Here is a 20,959-nt window from a genome sequence, read left to right as displayed (position 1 = left end):
CCCTTGCCTTTTTTAACCTCTGGCACTTTTTGTCTGGGCTGTTCTCCATGTTAGTCATGAGCTCTGTGCCCCATCATGGAGAAGTATGAGCAGTGTGTGCACACACATATGGACAAACACTCAAGGAAAAGAATTTATTTTTCTTTTTCAAAGAAGTGTAATTGAATTTTCATAATACTCCTTCAAACAATACTTTCTATAAACAGTGTCAGGAATGTGCCGTGCTTTTTGTTGCAGGAAACAAAGCATTTTTCCCAGTCTTTTATGTCACTTCAAGAGGAATTAAACTTGAAATGCCAGAAAGAATTCTTAGTCACCTTTTATGAAAATCAGTTTAGCTGTTCTTACTTGCAAAGTAAACATGAGAAGAAAAGTGTTAGCTGGAGGTTCTCCCTGTATTTGTATAACTTTTAATATTTATTTATATTATATTTATGTAACTTTTTAAAATACTTTAAATATTTACTCTGAATGTACCCAAGGTTTTATGTGTTTATGTTTTTACCCTTTGCAGCAAATGTAGTATCTGTGAGTCATGTTTATCAAGCACAAGGTAAGCATTAAAATTTTTAGTCCTGCAAACAATGTCTATGTTTAAAACTGCAGTCTAATACTAGAGGCTGGAAGCTCAGAGCATGTTAGTCTTACTGCATAAGCAAAAAGCCCTTCAGGTAAAATGCAACACATTGTATTTATGAAGAGCAATGGATTAGTGTTACCTTATCAAAAAAAGTTAAAAGGTTGACTGCATGCCTTGTGTACCACAAGGCGTTAATATTTCATCATAAAAATTAGTTTTGAAGTTGCACTTCAACTGAATAATCTAACACAACAGAAATGTTAAAAATCATTCAAGTGAATTTTTAGCCTCTTTGACTTTGAGAATACTAAAATTTGGTGCTGCTTTTGGACTCAGTGGGACTGTTTCATAGTCACTGTTTCCTAGCAGTGTTAAGAGCTAGAGTTCAATGGCTGAAAGTTGAAGAAAATAAATGCGTTCATCCTTTGAGCTGTTTCTTTGCTTTTGCTGTATGAATTTTATTTCAGTGAGGTCGGAGAAGCCATGAGGCTTCTGACAGCTGGAGCAGCAGTGGCTCTGGGCAGCTTTAGTGCAGTGGTCAGGTGGAGATCTGCATTTGGTAAAAATTTGAAGTGTGGAATTTTCACCTCTGTATGTTTAGGTGTCTATAGTTGAGATGTTTCACATCCTTTGACAGGCTTGACTTCCACATGTCTGCTAAATGGGTCTTTCTGGAGCATGGTTTTGAAGACTGATATGTGCTTCTTTTGGATTATTTGCTGTCTCCACACGACTGACTAATTGATACTGATTGGTTTTGATCTTTGCATAGGAAAAGCTGTAAAGCTTTCACATGTACCTTCCCCTTTTCATATTTGTCAGTGGCCAATACTTGGTTTTGTGATACTCGTCCCATGTCACAGCATCATTAAACCAAATTTACATGCATGTGCTTTTTAGATGTTTCTGCTTGTATGTGATTTTTATTGCCACTTTTTTCCTATGTTTGTATTTTTGTGGTTCACATAAGTTCCTAACTCTCCTGTTTTGTTGCAGCCAGGTTATGTTACCAGCCTACATCTTATATACTGTCCATTTTCCATTTTTGTCTTATCCTGCCCTGTTTTCCTCCTCACCAAGTGTCTTACTTTACATTAACTTCTCAGTATTTTGTCTTTTCTCTTTTGTCTTCCCTTCTTCCCCAACTTCTCCATTCAGAACCTAAGCCAACATAAAGATCTAAACTTGATTATCAGCCCAAATATTTGCTTGCAGTAATTCTTACTGAGATGTTGTTAATGAACAGAACTAATGGATTTTTAATAATTGCTTACAAAATGAAACCTGATACCTGTGTCACTTGTACATGATGAGAACATGTTAGTAATGATAAAGAGTATGCAAACAGGCCCGACCCCTGAAGCTCAAAGGAAATCTTTAAATATGCATTAGTTCTGTACTGCAGTTCTTGTCTTCAAGTTGCTTTGCTTTTACAAAAATCTGAGGATAGGAAGGAAGGTTTAAAAACATAACAACACAATTCAACTGATAACAAATGACTGGAGAAGAAGTTTTGCTGAATAATGTCCTCTGTAAACTGAGTAAACTTTTGCTATGAGACCTGTTTTCTAATAATAGAAAATATAAAAAGTAGTTCTGATGACTCTTTACAGGTGCTGTTGTACTCCAAATTTCATGTTTTTCTGAAGCTGAAAGAATATATATGCTAGTTAAAGATACTGTTGTCAATGACAAGCCTCTGAATGCTGTGGTGATTCCTGCAGTTATGGTAAGAGACAGGTTTGAATTTAAAAAATGTCTTTAAAAAAAAAAAAACTACTGCCTTAAAACTCTTTCTGCTAGAACTAAATGAAAATGTTTTATTCAAATAGGCCATACTATAAGTAGTGAGACAAAAAAAACAACCAACTTCAGACCCTGTACTTCATGTATATGATATATTCAGTGCGTTAAGTCATTTGTCCTGTTATTGTTCAATTGTCAATCTACAGCTGCCTAACTGTACAACTATAAAGACGAGGAAAACAATTTTTTTTCTATTTGTTTCTTTCAACGATCAAAACGTTAAGTGGGGTTTCAGTTTCAGCTGGTATGTCTTAAAATGCTTACAAAACTTTGGTATGGGAGCTAAATGTATTTCCTCATTATCTGTGAGGTAAAACACTTCTGCTTATTTTCACAGTGATATTATCTTCATTTCCCCCATTCTGTAGTAGAGTTTTTAGTTTGACCTTGTTTGCCCCTTGAGGCTCTCAGAAGAACATAGTCTTCTGAAAAACTTAGTGCGAGAGTCCTTTCACAAACTCAGGCCTGATACTGATTTATTCTTGTTGTTACTAATCACTTTCATGTGAATCAGTTTGGTTAATAATAGGTTTCATGTTACTAAAGTAGTCAGTGTGAGAAGAGGAAAATTATTAACTGAGTGAAGTGATATTTTTAACCAGGATTATGTAGGTTCTGTCCAAAAAAGTGTTGCCATGGTTACACAACACCTCAGCAGAAAGTATCTTGCAGTTACTATCTTTCTGGGACTGCATTATGGCAAGTGAAGTGTGAGTCCTGATTTGACTTCTTGGAACATCACAGGAGGTCAAAAAAATCACATTTTAGTGGGAATTGTGAAACAACTTTATATAGGAGGGTATCAAGTTCCATGGCTGTAGTTGCTTACTCGCATACCTGCTTTCACTGTTTAAAAATAAGTCCTACACTTGTCAAGACTTTCTGAAGGCAAACTTATGGTTTGAGTAGATACTAGTGGTAGTGCTCACATGCAACTGGCAAAATCAAAAATCTAAAAAACTGAGAACGTTGTTCTTATGCATTCTTACCTTTTGTGAAGTCCTTAGAAATCAAGGCCCCTTTGTCCAAACTAGGTTTCACAGTGCCTGTTGTGGAAATAGAAAGCAGGATTTTGGATTCTTGTTTTAAGTGTATTTTAGGCAAATGCATTATGAGCCTGTATGTGTTGTCTGCAGTGTGAAGTTGCACATACTCCACTCTGCTGATTACATATGTCTGTTTTTCTGACACTGGATATGTTTGAAGAGAACTTCTTGATGCCAGGAAAATGTGGACATTGCTATCTCTTATCTGATGTAAGATATTTTTTAGAAACTCCAGTTCAAGGGACTGCTAGGGACTAATTTCTAATACTTAAGCAGGAGAGAGGGGCTGTACACCATTACAAATACTGTGTTTCCATTTCAGCATGTTTTGTTTGTATTTGGTCATCTCACTGAAAGGAGCCAAGAGTTAATTTAAATGATACTTCAATTGTTTTCTGTTGATTGTCCACCCAGCTTATGCCATTCACTAATTACCCAGGGTAGACTAATGGTTGATCACCATCTTTACTTTGGGTAGCAATTGAACTAGATTATCTCCTGCAGTACTTTCCAACACAGACTCTCTTTTTAGCCTATGATAATATTAGTCTTTGTTTATACGTGTGTTGATTTAAATGCAGTACCAGGAAATACACAGGAACTGACACAATACTAAATTTACACCATGTTTGACATTTCTTTTGCCAGTGAAATACAGAGAAATTGGGAATGAAGGGCTAATGATTTTTCCAAATTGCCAGTTAAATTAAAGAAAAACCCAACCAATAAGAAAACAGGAAACCAAAATATCCCTTCTTAAAAATTGGTAAAAGCATGAAAGTATTGGTGGTTAGCAGGTTGCTAGTCTTATTTTGCTGAGGTGGAATTTGCTTACTCAGTGTCTGACATACCATCTAAGGAGGAGGCATGGTTCTACTCTGGCATGCTCAGGTCCACCCAAAGAAATTCACCCTCTTACTCCCATTACTGAGAAGTCTGAGCGCAGAATCAGTTTGCATAAGCTGCTTATTAGAAAGTCAAGCAGTTAGTGTTATCTGACGTGTTGATCTGTTCTGCTGTTTCAGGCCTTTAGGAATTTAATCAAACACTTTTTCATTTCACAATATTCAAATAAATGAAAATACTCCCTTCACTGGAGTGTGGAAAAAACCAAAAGTGCAGTATGTTATAAAGCTCTTTAGCTGCTGTGTGTAAGGAACTGTAAGGACAGTTTGGTTTCACTTTTTGGTATCAGTTCAAGGTGAAAGACATTGCAGGACTAAATCTTTCAATTCAGAACTAATTTAACAAAACTTGTTTTGCAGCACAGACAAGCAAGGAAGTCAGCAGACAGTTGTATGTAGCCAAAATCACCACCGTTTTTTGTGGCTTTATTACGAATGCCTTTTACTAGTGGAGTGCCCTCTGATATACTGCATTTAGATTTGTTAAGAGTAGCAGGAAAATATGAAGAAGGTTCCCAAATAGATAAAACTTTCCATTTCATTCATTCTACTAAATCCTCAGACAAATATTTACATCTTAAAAGCATCATAGTTAAATGAGCATTTTAGCCAAAACATGAGTGGTTGCTTTTCACCCTTCTGAAAGGGTTGTCCACTTTTTCATCCTTTGCTGGAAGGGTTTTCAAGGATAGGAATGGACTGCCCTGAGAAGCAGTGGGGTCACCAGTCCCTGGAGGTGTTCAAGAAGTGTCTGGACATGGCACTTAGTGCTGTGCTCTAGTCAACAAGTGTTATTCAGTCAGAGGTTGGAATTGGTTATGTTACAGGTATTTTTCCAACTTTTGTGGTTCTGTATTCTCCCATTTCTGCAATTTGCTAAAAAATAAAGAAAATGCTTGGAGGTTGACCCACCTGCTGCTCCAGTAGTGTTGTGACACCTTGCACATAATTTCTCATCAGATAATGACTCCTTTCTGGCCAGGGTAGAGAAAATTTTGTGCTTGGGGCATTGTGAGTCCTTGCACATGGAAGATGCTACTGGCAGCCATTTGCAAATGTTGAATTCTCCTTGTCAGAGATATCTGCAGTTCCTGGAGACAGCCCACTGCCCCGGAAGATGTGCTGTGGGTGTCACACTGGTAGGGCTGTGGCACAGAACGCCTTGTTCTGCTTTGTTGTGAGATGTGATTACACAGTACAGTCAATGGAGAGGGGATTAGCATGGATAATAAACATCTTGCCCCAGTTTAAAGCCGTGTTGTGCTACTCCTGACAAATTAAGCAATTCACAGTGACTATCAGAGTGTCTAAGTCACGCAGCCTCCTTCAGCTGTCTGCAAGAAAAGAGCAATAAATTCCTTCCTGAATGCCAGCCAGCACAAAACCCTTCTGCAGATTTCACTCCTCAGGCACAGCACTGAAGCCAGGGCTATAGGGGGAAGGGAGTCCTCGGGCTGTGAGTCACATACTCTCTTCTGCCCAGTAACAAACTCACTCCTCTGTCCCAGTGGGGCTTTATTAAGGAACTTCTAAAAATCGTGCAGCATTAGAGTGCTACCCTTGTGGCTGTCTGTAATTGTAACAAAGAGTGTGCTCTTGAGAAAGCACAGCACCCTGCTTTACTGTACAGACTGTCAAGAGTTTTTAATTCTTACCAAAAAAATAATTGCTTTCTTAGAAGCTGGCCTTTATCTGGGATTTAGCACTGTTTCTTACTCCTTTAAGCCTAATGAAGAGTTCTGATGGGAAGCAAGTTCATTGTAAGGACAAGCACTTTCTTGAAATAATCTTTTTATTCTGAATAGCTGCATCTAAATGGGTTTAGTTAGGAATTCACTAAACTAAACTATTCACTAAACTATTTAGTTAGGAATTCACTAATTGGAAGTTACCTTAACAAAGGTGGGTTTGAGTAGTAGGACTATTGACTTTACACTACATACAGATTTTTTTATTAGCTCCAGGCATTTGTTGTAGCTGCTTGTGAATCTCAGTAGCATTCAGGGTATATATTTAACTGGTTTGGGGGTTTTGAGGTACAGTATTGACATTTGGTAAGAAATACAGTTGGCAATTTACAGTAGAAACTGTAAATGCGTATTAGCAAGAATTTATGTTACTTGGTAAGATCTCAGACAGCTTTACAAAACACAGCTGTGCTTTTGAATGCCTTAGAGTGTACCATGTCTCAGAAATAGTTGTGATTCCCTTATGTTTCTTTTGAATTATTTCAGTTACTTGGTTTTAAACCCAGTGCATTAGAACGTGCCTCTAAAAGCAAGTAATATAAAACATGTGTTCAGCATGTCACTTCTGAATGTCCCAAACCAGTAATTTTAGAAACTGATTTCCTGAAGAAGAGAAGATAATCGAATGTTCTTGTTACATTTAAGTAAGGTATTTGTTAGAGTCCAGAGCTGGGCTGGTTTCTTTGCTCTTATTCTTCTTTGAAAAAGTTTTTGTTACTTGGAGCTGCAGAACTTCTTTTTTTTTTTTTTTTTCTATTATCCTGTTAACCCCCCCTTATTTAAACCCCACAAGTTTCCAGGCATTATACCAAGCCTGAGGTTTCCGGTTGCTCAGGGTATTGTTCAGAAAATCGAAATGGCTGGAGATAAATTTATGTATTGAAAAAGCTCTGAAGAGGAAGAAATGGGAAGTGGACAGAAGAGAGGGTAAGGCAGAGTAAAAGCTGGACAAGGAGTGCTGGAAGGGAACAATGTGCTCTGTTACCCCATGGGAGATGATGTTTCCTTTCAAAGCTGCTCTGCCTTCTGTTGCTCGTGGGATTTAACCCCATACAGCACTACAGGCTGGGCAGAGTGGCTGGAAAGCATCCCAGGGATGCTGGTGAACATCTGGCTGAACATGAGTCAGGAGTGTGCCCAGGTGGCCTTCTTGGTGCCCTGGCCTGTATCAGCAATAGTGTGGCCAGCAGGACAGGGCAGTGATTGTCCCCCTGTACCCAGCACTGGTGAGGCCACACCTTGAGTGCCGTGTCCAGTTCTTGGCCCCTCACTTTAAAAAGGACATTGGTGTGCTGGAGTGTGTCCAGAGAAGGGAACAAAGCTCATGAAAGGATCAGAAAACATGTCTTATGAGAACTAGCTGAGGGAGCTGGGCTTGTTTAGTCCCCAGAAGAGGAGGCTCAGGGCTGCCCCCACTGCTCTGTAAAACTCCCTGAAAGGCAGGTGTAGTGAGGTGGGGCTCAGTCTCTCCTGCCGTGCCTGCAGTGAGAGGACAAGAGCAAATGGCCTTAGTCTGACATGGGAGATTCAGGTTAGATATCAGGAAAAAAAAAAAAATCACTGTCAGGGTAGTCAGGCATTGGAAAAGGTTGTCCAGGGAGGTCACCATTCCTGCAAGTGTTTAAGAGGCATTTGGATCTGGTGCTGGTGACATGGTTGAGTGGTTTAGGTGTTACAATGGCAGTGCTGGGTGGGTGGCTGGACTTGGTGACCTTAAAGTTTTCTTCCAAGTTTGATGATTCAGTGATTATCAAAGGGCTATTCTGAGTGGGATATGGGAGATGATGGTGCAGGAACTGACAGAGTAACAAGATGGCCTTTGCTTGTGAAAACAGCAGATCTCTGCTTACTCTTCCATTAATGCTTGAATGGCTCAAGGGGACAAAATCCATTTGTCTCTTTGGGATGTGTGGATCCTTGAGCTGTTGACTTAATACCCAAGGAATCCCTTTTGTGACAGTGGCATGCATTATGTTCCATAGACTTCTTTTGCTGCCTACAAATATCCTTTCCATGTGCTTAACAGAAATTAATACATTACGCTTGTTATGTGTTGGGCATGCTTTGAGTAATTGCTTCCCCCTTTCCAATAAGACCTTAATGTAGAGGCCAAAGGTGTTTTGACTTCAGTTGTCAGTCTAGCATGAAGATGGTTCCTTTGGAGAGAGCTGTGTGCACAGCTTTCAGCCTCTTTATCATCAACCTACTTGTTTTGTCTGCAGTGGAACCTTTCCAGTAAAATAAAACATTGAAGTTCTTTCAGCTGTTTGTCCCCCAAAACAGCCCTTGTTTGGCTCATTTATTTTTCAAGAAAACAGATATATTTTCAAACTGAATGTCTTGTAGAATCTGAAAGATGAGTAAAGAAGAGGTCAGTGTGTGCCTCTTCACCAGCTTTTATACCTGTTCAGTGTTCCTCTTCTCAATGTGTTTTCTCTGTATCAAGAGACAAGTCACACTGGATGGCAGAGCACATTTCTCATGCAGACAAGTGTTAGAGGATAAGGATTTTTATATGTTTGTCAGCATCTTGACACATCTGGCAGGGTGTGACTTGCAGAGGATTAGCACCCAGCTCTGCTAAGAACAGAAAATTAGAAGAAATCTCTCAAGTACTGTGACCCAAACAATCATTTGGTTGTAAAGTGCCTAAATCAGGCCACAGGTCTGGGGTCTCTCAATGTCAGAATCTATTTTTCATCCCCACAAATATAACTCATAAATTTGACCCAACTTCTCTGTTGTTCGCCTCCGATCACAGTCTCTGGTGGTTGCTCACAGCCAGCAGCTGAAAGGCTCTCTGGGTGCTGCCTCCTCCCGTCTGTAGCTGTTGGTATCTCTCCACATGCTTGCACGCTGCAGTCATGCTGCTGCCTCACCGACCCCTGAATCATTCTTGTCTAAATTGACTTATATTTAGCACTGTTGTTCTGTTCCCTGAATCCATCCGGTCAGCTGCGTGACAAATTGCTGTTCCCTGAATGCTGTCCAATTTGTAAATAACAATTACCACAACTTAGGGACCATGGCAGACATTTCTGTTTAGAGGTGCAGTTGTTGAAATATCCAATGGACTTTTCTGGCACGTACCTGCACCCCAGCACCCTTGTGGCAGGATGGATGAAAGGTATGCTGGTGATTTCTAATCTTTCTAGAATTACTTGGAAATCATTTTACAGAACTATTTAGGACAGGCTGGGTGAACACTAGTCCCAAGGTGCATCTATTGGCTGTAAGTTTTCACCTCCAGTGAGGCTGCAAATATTGTTCCTATGCAGTCCATGGAGTGCCCCAGGAAATCACACCTCTGCCATGTCCAACGGCTTCCTTTGCAGTTTCTGAAGGCTTTGAGAGTCCTTTCAGCAGCGGCTTCAGTAGGTGATAAGATACTGGCACCCTGAGTAAATCCTCATGATGAAAAAGCTTAGCTTACATATTTTTAAAAGAAGCTTTCAGCTTCTAATTTCATAGGGAGAAGTACACCACTGTCTGCCCCAAACATCTTCATTTTCAAATGCTTTGTCCTTGTAAATTGACATGCATTCTAAGTCAACCACAAAACTAAAGAAAGATTTTTCAGTTGGCTTGGGGAGTTCTCGCTTTTCAAGGAAACTGTTTTAATTTTACAAAACTCTTATCCCTCACACTGTTTTTTGGCCAGACTGTTTACTGAAAATGCGTAGGAAGGGCTACTTAAAATGCCTTTAATATTTCTAATGTTCGGCCCAAATGTGTGCTTGGATTCAGTTAAGGAACCTTCAATTCCTAGGGAAGCAAGATCAGCAGCTAACCTGTCCATTGGCTGGACATTGAATCTTTATTTATAGAATCTGGATTTTTTTTAATAGGCATCAGGTAATATTTCTGAGACACAGTAGTAATTTTCCTGCCTTTTCATGGCATTGACTTGTCCTTTTCTTGTCTTCTTTCAGGCTTCCAAGATACCACAGAATTGTTGCCCACTTCTTGTATTTGTGAATCCAAAAAGTGGTGGTCTAAAAGGTCGGGATCTGCTGTACAGTTTTAGAAAGTTGTTGAACCCACATCAAGTCTTTGAACTTACCAATGGGGGCCCACTGCCTGGGTAAGTCATCATGTTTGTTGGGTTTTTTTTTAAATTTACATTGTTTTGTTATTTTTTAAAAGGGTAGACTAGATTCACTTATTTTGAAGATCTAAATTTCTTCTGTTCTGTGCCTGAAGATCAGGGCAGTGGATCATTTCCTTCTAACTGTTCTTACTGTGACAACATATTTAAACATATCTAAAGAAAAGAGAATAGAGTAGTTCCTGATGTATATACTTCTGTCAAATCTAGCAGAGTCTGGCCCTGGGCAAGTCATATGCACTTTACAGTAGCATGTGTTTAATAATTATTGAAAATAAATAAGATTTTATAATTGAATGGAGATGGAAAGAGAAATGTAACATTTCCTGATGAAAGTGGATTTTTGCTTTTATTTCTTCTGATGTTTCATGGGAACTACCAGGAAAGTGTAATAAAATTTTCTATTTCGACTCTTGAAACTTGGCCACAGTTGCAGAATTAACAGGGTTTGCCTGATCACAGCTGCAACATTTCTACAAGGAACAGAACATAATGTGCTTGTAGGAAGACAGGAACTGATGACTTGATTTAATGAACCCCACTTTGTTACAGCTTCATAAAACTGAAAGTGATGGCTGTAGCCTATTTCTCATTCTTTCAGTACTACTTGAATAAAAAACTTGTCATGGCAAGATCTTCAGAACAAAACCTTTGTGGGAAAAATGCAGCTTATGTAGGAGACAAGATAAACAAGCTACACAAACTAATTTTTCTGTCAGAACTATATAATTCTGTTTTCTTTTTAATGCACTTCAAGCTGCAACTTCAGTAACCAGTTCATTTTGTTTTGGCTTTGGAATCTTTCTGTAGCTTTATGACAAAATGCTCCCACTTGTTTATTGCTTCTTGTGCAATGGGAAATAACAATTCTTTTCCATGATATGTTAGTATGTAGGATGAAAAACTGCAAAAGGTAAGCATCACCAGGAAAACAGTACTATTAAGAAGAAAATGTACTGTGATACTTATGACTAAGTAAAAAAACACCACCCATAATCAAGATCTCCTCTAGGATCTAGAGAGTTACAGATGTTCATGTTGAAATTATGACTAGTTAGGTCTCTGTGCCCTTGAAAAAGGAAGTGATTAACCATTTAGTTCTATCTGTGAAGAATCTTAGAGGAATATGTTTTTTCCCTTTTTTTAAAATCATCTTTATCTACAACTACATATTTTTCTATTCACTTTGTTGAATTTGATCCAGAAACTGATAGTGAAGGGGCATGGGCAGAAATCCAATAATACTGTGTTATTTTAAATAGCCTATTGGGACTTTGCATTTCCTATATTCCATTGTAACTTTTCTTTTCCCCTGTGCTTTGCTTCACAATGGAGGTTTCACACGTTCTACAAAGTCCCCTCCTTTCGAGTGCTGGTGTGCGGAGGGGACGGCACCGTTGGCTGGGTCCTTGGTGCCCTCGAGGAGATCAGGCACAAGCTGGTGTGCTCAGAGCCCTCAGTTGCCATCTTACCTTTAGGAACAGGTGAGAATCACAGCAAGAACAGAAGCTGAGCGCAGAAGCCCTCTGGAAAGTTTTATCTTTATCAGTCCAACACAGGACTCAGTTTTGCAGCTGAGATGCCATGAGATTCAGTTCTGGCTGGTGCAGGAAAGTAAACCACAGTATCAGCTTTTCAAGAAATGTCAATTGTGCTTTCAGAGAAACAAGCAGCAGGAATGTTGATATGTGTGTTGGGTGAGTGGGCAGGAGTTGGGAGGGCAAAATATCCTCCTCCTGACAACCATAGGTGCACCAGCCATTGCTGTAAGACAGCATACTCAGTTGCTCCCTGGTGTCTCAACTCCACAACAGGTTTTTCTACCACTTTTTGTGGGAACACTTCAGCGTGTCTGTATGCAGTGGCAAGCACATGTGCAGACACAGCACAGCTTAGATTTTTTTTTTTTTTTTTTTTGTGCTAGTTAACTCTTCTTTCCAAACGAATGAATTCTGTGACTTGATTGGAGCACCTTAGTGCAGTGTGATTTGTAAAACAGCGCTGATGCACTGATTATAAAACACAGTCACACAGTTTTGGTGTTCTTCACTGTTGCCCAGGTAATGACTTGGGGAGAGTCTTGCGCTGGGGAGCTGGCTACAGTGGGGAGGATCCGTACTCCATTTTGGTTTCTGTGGATGAGGCAGATGATGTTCTTATGGATCGCTGGACTATCCTTTTGGATGCAGAAGAGCCAGCTGAAGGTGCAGAAAATGGCATTGCGGAACCTGAGCCTCCCAAGGTGAGCTGGGCACCATTTGGGTGTGATTCTTAGGAACTGTTGCTCTAGTGAAAATCACAAAGAGGATGGGTATTAACATTGTTTAATTTTTACTGCTCACTTGTCTTTGTGCTTGGGTCTTACTGGGCTATTTCCTGGTGAATACAGCACACATCTGGACCTAGTGTTTTGGTTCTGGCAGGACTAGTTGACTGCAGAGCAGCTTTTGTAGCTGTTTAGCAAAAAGCATCTGATAGAGGATTAATGAAAAGATTCACAGGGCGATGGCATTCCTATTTGCTTCAGCTTCAGCTGGAAAAAAAGTTTCTCAAATAAGAAAAGGCTTTGGAAGAAATGCCAAAACACTTGTAAAACTGGAGTGTCAACCAAAGAACACTCCCTTCCCCAAGAGGTACTCTCATCTTTTCTTTCACAGTTTAAGAAATTACTAGGAGTTGCTAGCATATACAGGAAGTAAATCCTTCCGTCATCTTACTGCTATTGTGTGTCTGTATATGTGCCATCTGTTATTTGCTTTTTTTTTTTTTTTTTTTGAGTGAAAGTCACTGTCACTTGGTTCATATGAGCTTGTTTCTGTTTAGGAAAATAAAAAATGTTGATTGTAGGTGGTGATTTTGGAGCTCTGTGTGAATCCTGGTTCTGTCTCTTTTCATATGAAAGGAAGAAATTGGACAAGGGGCTTGCAAAAAAAAGTAGGAAATTGTAACAATGGTAGCAATTGTCCAAGATTTTAGTCTGGTCACTGGAAAATCCTAGGCTTTATGAGTCAGTTGGAGGATTTAAGATGCTCAGGTTCCAGCTATTTTTCACTTGGTGGAGACAAGGGCTTTTTTCCCCATCTGCTTTTTAAAGCTGAAGGACGAGAGAGTAAGGCCTAGGATAAAAGAGTTATAGAATGAACTGGCATATAGAATGAACTGGCACAGATTTAATGGAAGAAATGGTTGAAATCTGTAGAAACTTGAGGTTGGCATATAGGGAGCTAGTTAAAATGCAGCTGAGTAGGTGAAGTCAAGTTGTTCATTCATCTGGTGTAAGCTGGTCACCTTCCAAAGTAAGTAAGAGTGTCTTCCCAATGATGTAATATAAATCCATGGCTGATGCCAAAAACAATAGTGGCATTAGTGTTCAGCAGCTTGTGAAGTTATTGCATAGAATTGCTTTGAGAGGTTGAGTTGGTTTTATTCTGCATTTGTTTTTATTTCTGCCTTATTATGCTTGTTACTTTTAATTAAAATACTGAATTTTGAAGTTTCTGATACTTTGGAAATAATGACTAAGCATGTCAACAGTTGTTCATGCAGCTTTATTTTTAGTGCAGTGTTTCTGGAAAATGTTTTCCAGAATCTGTCAAGATGCAAGTGACTTGGAAGAATCATCTGCAAAACTTGCTGTTGTTGAAAAACTTTGCAAGGTCTTCATTATTCATCTGTAAATGTAAGCAGGAAATTATACCTTTTTTTTTTTTCATTTTGGTCAGATTGTACAGATGAACAATTACTGTGGTCTTGGCATTGATGCAGAGTTGAGCTTGGACTTTCATCATGCTAGAGAAGAAGAACCAGGGAAATTTAATAGCAGGTAATCCTGGGGAAACTAGGTATGAAGGTCAATTCTGTGGTGATGCATTACTTCCAATTTACACTGCAAATGATAATCTTAAATGCTACAGGTATCCACTAATACTGCTTGTGACAGAGCTGGGACAAGGAGGAATTAAGCTAGCCAGGAAGTCATAGACACAAAATTCCTGTGTTTTGTTGGTTTGGGTATGGTTTGGGGTTTTTTTTTCCTCTACTGAGAGAGCACCAAAGCAGTTTTTGGAAGCCATATCATTGTTATTCAGTATTCTTAGTTGCCAGTAGCTGCACTGTTGAGTTTAGTGAAATTTTGAGATAGTGGAAATATCTTTTGCTCAAAGCCTTTAGCAAGAGTGAGGGCAGTGCTACTACATGAGCAATAAGCACTGTTCAGAAGTGTTCAGGACTTCTACTGTACCTTTTCTTGTTTTGCCTAGTGCTGTTGCAGCACCTGCATGCTGATACTAAGGATAAAAAACTCTCTGTATCTCAAATGAGAATGTTACTAAAAATGTGTTGACAGAGATCTTATCTTCCTCCTCTCTGGCATGCACATCAACCAGTATTGGGACTTTTTCCCATAATTGCTGAAATTGATGAGCAGAAGAAATCATGTCTGTGTAATTAATCAGTAATTCCTTATAGAAACTGGTTTTGTTTGCTTTCCTCTATGTTTGTGATTAAATGCCTTCTAAATTGTCTCTTGGTTGCCAGAGTTACAGCCAGTTACAACTATGCAGTGTTAAAACTGTAACTTTCAAAAATATTCTCTGACCAATTATGAGTGCAATGATGTGTAATCCAACCTATCTTGTAGTGTTCCGCCTGTCATTACAGGCATTGCTCATGGTGCTTTTCTTAAAAACTGACTAATACAGTTCTTGATGTAAATATAGGTGGCTCCTGGTACATAAGATGCTATTAGCCACTGGTTTGCATTTTCAATACACTTGACTGTGGGAGTCAAGGTAGTAAAACTACCTTGACTTGAGTTTACTACCTGACATAGATAGTAAAATCAGGCAATAAGTTTGTGTACGGCAGTATCTGTTCTGTACGTGGAACTTTTCTAGATGGACTTGTGTAGTTAATATAATGTACAAGTTATGTTCATTCTTTCTTCAAAATATACTACTCCTTGTTTGCAAAGCTGCAGCATTTCAAAATATGCATCTTCTTCTTATTGCCACTGCATTTAAGGGATATACTTTGATTGCTATTGCCCTGTGTGCTTTTCATCCCTGTCATCTTCATCTCAGTCATTTTCCAGTGTGCAGCCTCCATAGTGCAGTGGACAATGTCTTGGTATCATTCTTGCAGGGTGACTTGAAGCACTTGTGGAAAAAATAATTAATTTTTTTTTCTCCATATCTAAAGGACTATATACTCCTGAAAAGGAAACATGAAATAATGAATTGATACTGAGGTACATTTTGCAGAAGCCAAAAGCTTGTGCATGCTAACAGTGCTGACACATGATATTTACCTTTGCCTGCTCCAGTCCCTTAATAATCTTTGTTGTCCTTCACTTGACCCACTCCTGGAGCTCCATGTCTCTCTTGTACTGAGGAGCCCAAAACTGGACACAGACTGAAGATGTACTTCACCAGGGCTGAGCAGAGGGGTAGGATCACCTCCCTCGACCTGCAAGTGATGCTCTTCCTAATGCACCCAGGATCCGATTGGCTTCTTTGCCTCCAGGACACATGGACATGGACAGCTTGTGGTTCACCAGAAGCACCAGGTCCTTCTCCTCACAGCTGCCTTCCAGCAGATTGCCCCCAGCCTGTGCTGGTTCATGTGATTATTTTTCCTAGGTGCAGGACATTCTGTTGCATTTCAGATTGTTTCTCATCTGCCCATCTCTCCAGCCTGTCAAGGTCCCTCTGAACAGCTGCAGAGCTGTCTGGGGTATCAGCCAGTCCTCCCAACTTTGTGTTGTCAGTGAACTTGCTGAGGAGGCATCTGGCTCTTCATCCAAGTCATTCCCAGGGGATCCTGGAGCAGTCTTTAGGATTGCATACTACAGAAGAGATCACATATTACTTGTACCATCCAAAATGGCAGGAGATTGCCATGGCAAGCAGTTTCCTAAATGCAAGGTTTGGGAGAATATTTTGCGCAATTTAATGCAAGCTTAGACTTGTTTAACAGAGATATACAACTGTTCTTCAGTTAGGGCACTGTGAATTATTCTTTCAGTTTCTGATGGCTTCCTTCTTCATGCAACAAAAATTAATACTTCTTGGGGATATTTCAAGTGTTGTGTTTCCTACTGATATTCCAGTATTTTTCAGTTGTACCCAAATTAGACAAAAGCTGTCTTAGCATAGACACAATCTTGCATGGAGCAGAAGTGTATGTTGAATGTCATTACATGAGGTACCTTTAACTTGGTGCTATTTTAAACTGTTAGGACATAGGACTAAGCATTCCCAATGTAATAATTTAAGATGACTGAAAAACCTGAAGAGTCTCTCTCTGAAGATTTGGCTGTAACCTGCATTGGCTGTCTTCCCCGCTTTAATGTCTACGCTATTTAGACGTAATGCTAGAGAGATTTTGCAGAGTTGAATTCCAATGACACCCATGTACTAGTAGGGTAAAATAATGGAAATTTATGTTTTTTATTTTAAGGTTGCCCTGAAGGCCATGCATCCAAAGGTTTCCATTATAGAAGAAAATAGTCTGTGTGTTTAACTATCTTTTGTTTATGTTATTCTTAAAATATTTTGCCATTTCTAGGGATGCCATAAAAATCTTCATCTTTTTTATTCTAAAATTAGAGATGTTAGAGCTCTGTCACAAGTTGAGATTACTAAGCCTGTTTTAAGTTTCTGAAGCTAAGTATATTTCAAATTAATTAGGAATGTGTAAAGCAAAGATTTTCAAATGTTTTTTTGCCGTAAGTATTGTAGCATTGCTTGAGAAAACAATTTAAAATTGGTCATGATGACCTCTAAGTCTTAATCAAAAATGTAATCTTCCAGCCCAGGAGTTTACATTTCAAAGAAGCATTGTATTCAGGCAATGCTTGAAGGAGGGACAGTTTTTCTGTAATAAAATTTCACAATCTGCACATGCCTCAACAGCAGAATCATCCCTTAACTAAAGGTATGTAAGGTAGTAGTTCATGGTTTATGCTTTGTTTTTATGCAGTAAAGCTAGAAGAATTTGAAATTAGTTGTAATTGAAAAACTCTTTAAATATACCTGCTAGAGGACAATAGTGGTATACATACAGGGAAGAGTGCTTTGTCGGGTCTTACCTTTTAGTTACAAGATCCTTGTCTGCTCCAGGTTTCACAACAAGGGAGTTTACGTGAAAGTTGGACTGCAGAAGATAAGTCACACTAGAAACCTTCACAAGGACATAAAGCTGCAAGTGGACCAGCACGAGGTGGAGTTACCAAGTATAGAAGGACTCATCTTTATTAATATACCCAGGTAAAAAGAAGAGGAAGGATCCCTTGTGGGTGCATGCTGGACTGTGCTTGTAGAATTGCCGCTCGGTATTTGATCATCAAGTGCCAAATGGTTAGGTAACAGGATCAATGACAATCTGCACACACTTTCTGACATGCTGGGGACTGGGTACCTAAGCAGTTCCTGCAGTGAAGGCCAGGATTTCAGTGTCAAACACTGCCCAGGTCCTACAGGCAGTTGGTCAATATACATGGAGTGTGTGATGCTGCCTGGGTAGCCATGGAAGAGCACAGTTCAGATACCTTTATAGGTCTGTGAGTGCTTCCTTGACACCTGCAGGGAGCTAGAGTAACTGTTGTGTAATTCCACAGGAGATCTGGCTTCCTTAGATGTGATGTTGATAGAAGCAGGTTTTTTGTTTGCACAAAACCAGCAGGTAATTAGTCCTATCATACTATTATTATTTCAAGTACCATCTTGTCTTAAACAACCTGTATCTCTGTGTTTCAGTCTGAAAATGTTTTATTCAAATGCTCCTTTTTACATGTACACAAATACATTGCACATGAGAGCTGTGGAGAAGAAAAGATCCCAGTTAAGTGATGAGTAGTTCATGTGCCAGAACAGTAAGCAAGTGATTTGAGTGGGAAGGGTCAGTACTGCACAAAAAGCAGTATGGTTTAAATTGTCAGGAGCATTTCAGAGGACTGAAGTGCATGAATATCAGCTTAACTACAAGTGCTTTAGCCAGGTACAAGAATGAAATGTTGATAATTGTTTTAGCTTTAATTTCTCTTCAGTAACTTCCGTGAATGTTGTCAAGACCATTAAGAGCTATATTACGTTCTTTAGTCTTGAAAATTAAGGGTTAGTTTAGCTGTAACCTTTATTTCCCAGCAAACTAAAACTCCACAGAGTTACCTTCTTCCTATTTACACCTTTTGTTTCCAACTGAAACTATTTACTTTGCTCCTTTTACTACTAAAAGATCTGATAAAAATTCTTCCAGATTTTAGAAAAAGAGTTCCTGCTTTTAGAATGCAGAAAAACTGTTCCCTCCAGCTGGTGGGGAAGCACAGTGTGTAGCTTTTGAAGCCTGAGAAACCAGCCACCTTAGCAGGGCACCAGGGAGCATGCCTGGGGGCAGACCACAGGTGGTCACCGGTGTGCTCTCCACACAGCTGGGGCTCTGGGGCCGACCTCTGGGGGTCTGAAAGTGACAACCGCTTTGAGAAGCCACGCATCGATGACGGCCTGCTGGAAGTGGTTGGTGTGACTGGCGTTGTTCACATGGTGAGTTGGCATCCCAGGAAGCGCGGAAGAAACATGCATTTTATGGGACAGGCTTGTTTCCTTGACAAACAGTGCATTGCAAGTGCAGTTACGCCTGTTTGTTAAGTTTGGGTAAGAAGAAGTAATAGGAACTGAGAAGTAGTTAAAAATCCATGGGGAAATGCTTCATGACTTAGCTAGACTTTGAACCAAGTAGAGAAACATACATATGTGAATATATATATAGATATATAAAATGCAATATATATGTATATATAAAATACAAATATATGTATGTATTATGTAATGCACTAGCTTTCTCATAACAGGTATCATGGTGTCCAAATGGAATGGTTCATGGGATGAAAACAAGATTTTATTCTAATATTACAAAAACATGCACCCTTCACCTAGTGTATTTGAGAAAGTCTTGTTATACCTCATCACAGTCACAGTGGAGATTCCATCAAGACAGGTTGCTTTATCATTATCTGCCACAGGCTTTCCAACACATGTCACTGAGAATTTGATACTTGCTGCTCTTGATTTGATTGCTACATCAAGTAGGTGGTATGCTGTTCTGCAAAGAATAGTGTGACTCAACTTAGGCAATTATTTTTTTAATTCTTTCATGTATATTACATATTTTTACAATGGTTTGCTATTAGTAACACACTCCTGTGGGATGGTAGGTTATTTTTGTCTTCATATCTTACCACTATTTAAAGAAATCTGCTTCTGAAAAAGTATATGTAGTCAGGTAACTAGAGATAACTAATCCATAAAACTGCCAGAAATGGAAATGTGGGTGCTTAAATTTTGTGGAGCTCAATTTTTGGTGATGGTCAACTTTATTTTGTAATTTAGATCTTCTAAAATACACTAAAGAGTTGTTTTGGTAGAGATCCTTAAATCTTCTGTGAAAGTAGAAGCAGCTTTGGAGTATAAATTTTAACAAACCTGTGCTTTAGATTTGTGATATTAAGGTTTTTACTCCCACATTTGGAGTTGAGTTTGGAAGAACTCTCTCTGATTAATAAACTGCTTTTAGACTTTGGAATTTCACATGTGCTGAAGTCTGTGTGTATAATTAGGTGTTTTGTAGAAGTATTTACTGTGTTTCAGAGGGGGAAGCCAAAGCAAACAAGACCTTTGTGAGTGCATGCTGCTTGGCCAACCTTTGCATACAAACAGCTTTGCTTCGGAAATTGTTTTGCCTCCTGCAGCCTGCAGGGGAGTCCTCCTTCCTGGAGTAGCTGAAATAATGTTGGGGTAGTAAAGGCCATCCTAGTTTTGCCTAAGCAGTTTTTTAGCTGAAACTTAAAATGTCAGGTGAGAATAAAATAATATCCACCCAATTTAACTGCAGCTAGTATTTGTACTTCTTGTTAGTTGGGGTGATTGATATCCTGGCTTTTATTCCCTAACAGGGTCAAGTCCAAGGTGGTTTTCGATCAGGAATCCGCATAGCTCAAGGCTCGTATTTCCGTGTAACACTCCTAAAGCCAATTCCAGTTCAAGTTGATGGAGAGCCCTGGATTCAGGCCCCTGGCCAGATTATAATTTCTGCTGCAGGACCAAAGGTACTGGGTGTAGGTTTCTCTTAGCAATTTGACTTTGTTCGTGCACTGGATGTTACCGTATTATCTTTCTTATCTGTGTTCTCATGCTTAACCCCAAAGGAGCTGCTTAGCACTGTGTGGTAACTGAGACAGCAATTTCTAAAGAGGACAGTTTGAGGGCTCTCTCCAGTGGCTCAGATGAGGCTCATGTTTAAAAAATAGTCCCTGAGGTTTGGCCTAGTGATCCGATTTTTCCTCTGTATTGAGATCTGCAGGCAGTGTTGCTTTTCTTGAAGCAGGGCAGTGGTAGTAGTGCAGTGTGCGAGGTAGGAATCAGTCTACTGGAGAAGGCAAGGTCTGTCAGACAGTAGTAGCAAAGAAGGAAAATTAATAAAAGAGGAGCAAGGCCTGTGAAAAAGACTTGGGTAATCAGTGTCTGTTTTTTCTTGATTATCTCAATGTGTACATAAAACACAGCATCAGCTCCCTAAGAATTTAACTTCTCTATTGACTTTGAAATTGTGAAATAAACATTTTGCAGTAGGTGACTGCGGTACACACCAGTCTGCACATTTGCCTGCTACCTGAGGGATGCCTTTTCAACTCACAGACATATGCTGCTGTAGGCAAGCTCAAAGGATATGTAGCTGTACTGGGAGGGGTACCAGAACAATTGCCCTTGCTG

The 20,959-nt window shown here is 39.4% G+C and overlaps 1 protein-coding gene across 1 annotated transcript in view; it reads left to right on the top strand.

Annotated features, from left to right (window-relative positions):
* Positions 1-20,959, top strand: part of DGKQ (diacylglycerol kinase theta) — an 89,550-nt gene that overhangs the window by 60,583 nt on the left and 8,008 nt on the right. Inside the window, exons 15-23 of the mRNA XM_041486412.1 lie at positions 515-553; positions 2,194-2,309; positions 10,018-10,169; positions 11,529-11,677; positions 12,254-12,435; positions 13,916-14,016; positions 17,315-17,461; positions 18,622-18,733; positions 20,143-20,295. Coding sequence (XP_041342346.1) covers positions 515-553; positions 2,194-2,309; positions 10,018-10,169; positions 11,529-11,677; positions 12,254-12,435; positions 13,916-14,016; positions 17,315-17,461; positions 18,622-18,733; positions 20,143-20,295 — 1,151 coding nt within the window. The remainder of the gene's footprint in view (positions 1-514; positions 554-2,193; positions 2,310-10,017; positions 10,170-11,528; positions 11,678-12,253; positions 12,436-13,915; positions 14,017-17,314; positions 17,462-18,621; positions 18,734-20,142; positions 20,296-20,959) is intronic.

This window comes from Pyrgilauda ruficollis, unplaced genomic scaffold (assembly GCF_017590135.1).
Source record: "Pyrgilauda ruficollis isolate IOZ18807 unplaced genomic scaffold, ASM1759013v1 scaffold76, whole genome shotgun sequence".
In the NCBI taxonomy this organism is placed as follows: domain Eukaryota; kingdom Metazoa; phylum Chordata; class Aves; order Passeriformes; family Passeridae; genus Pyrgilauda; species Pyrgilauda ruficollis.
This window is presented reverse-complemented; position numbering and strand designations above follow the sequence as displayed.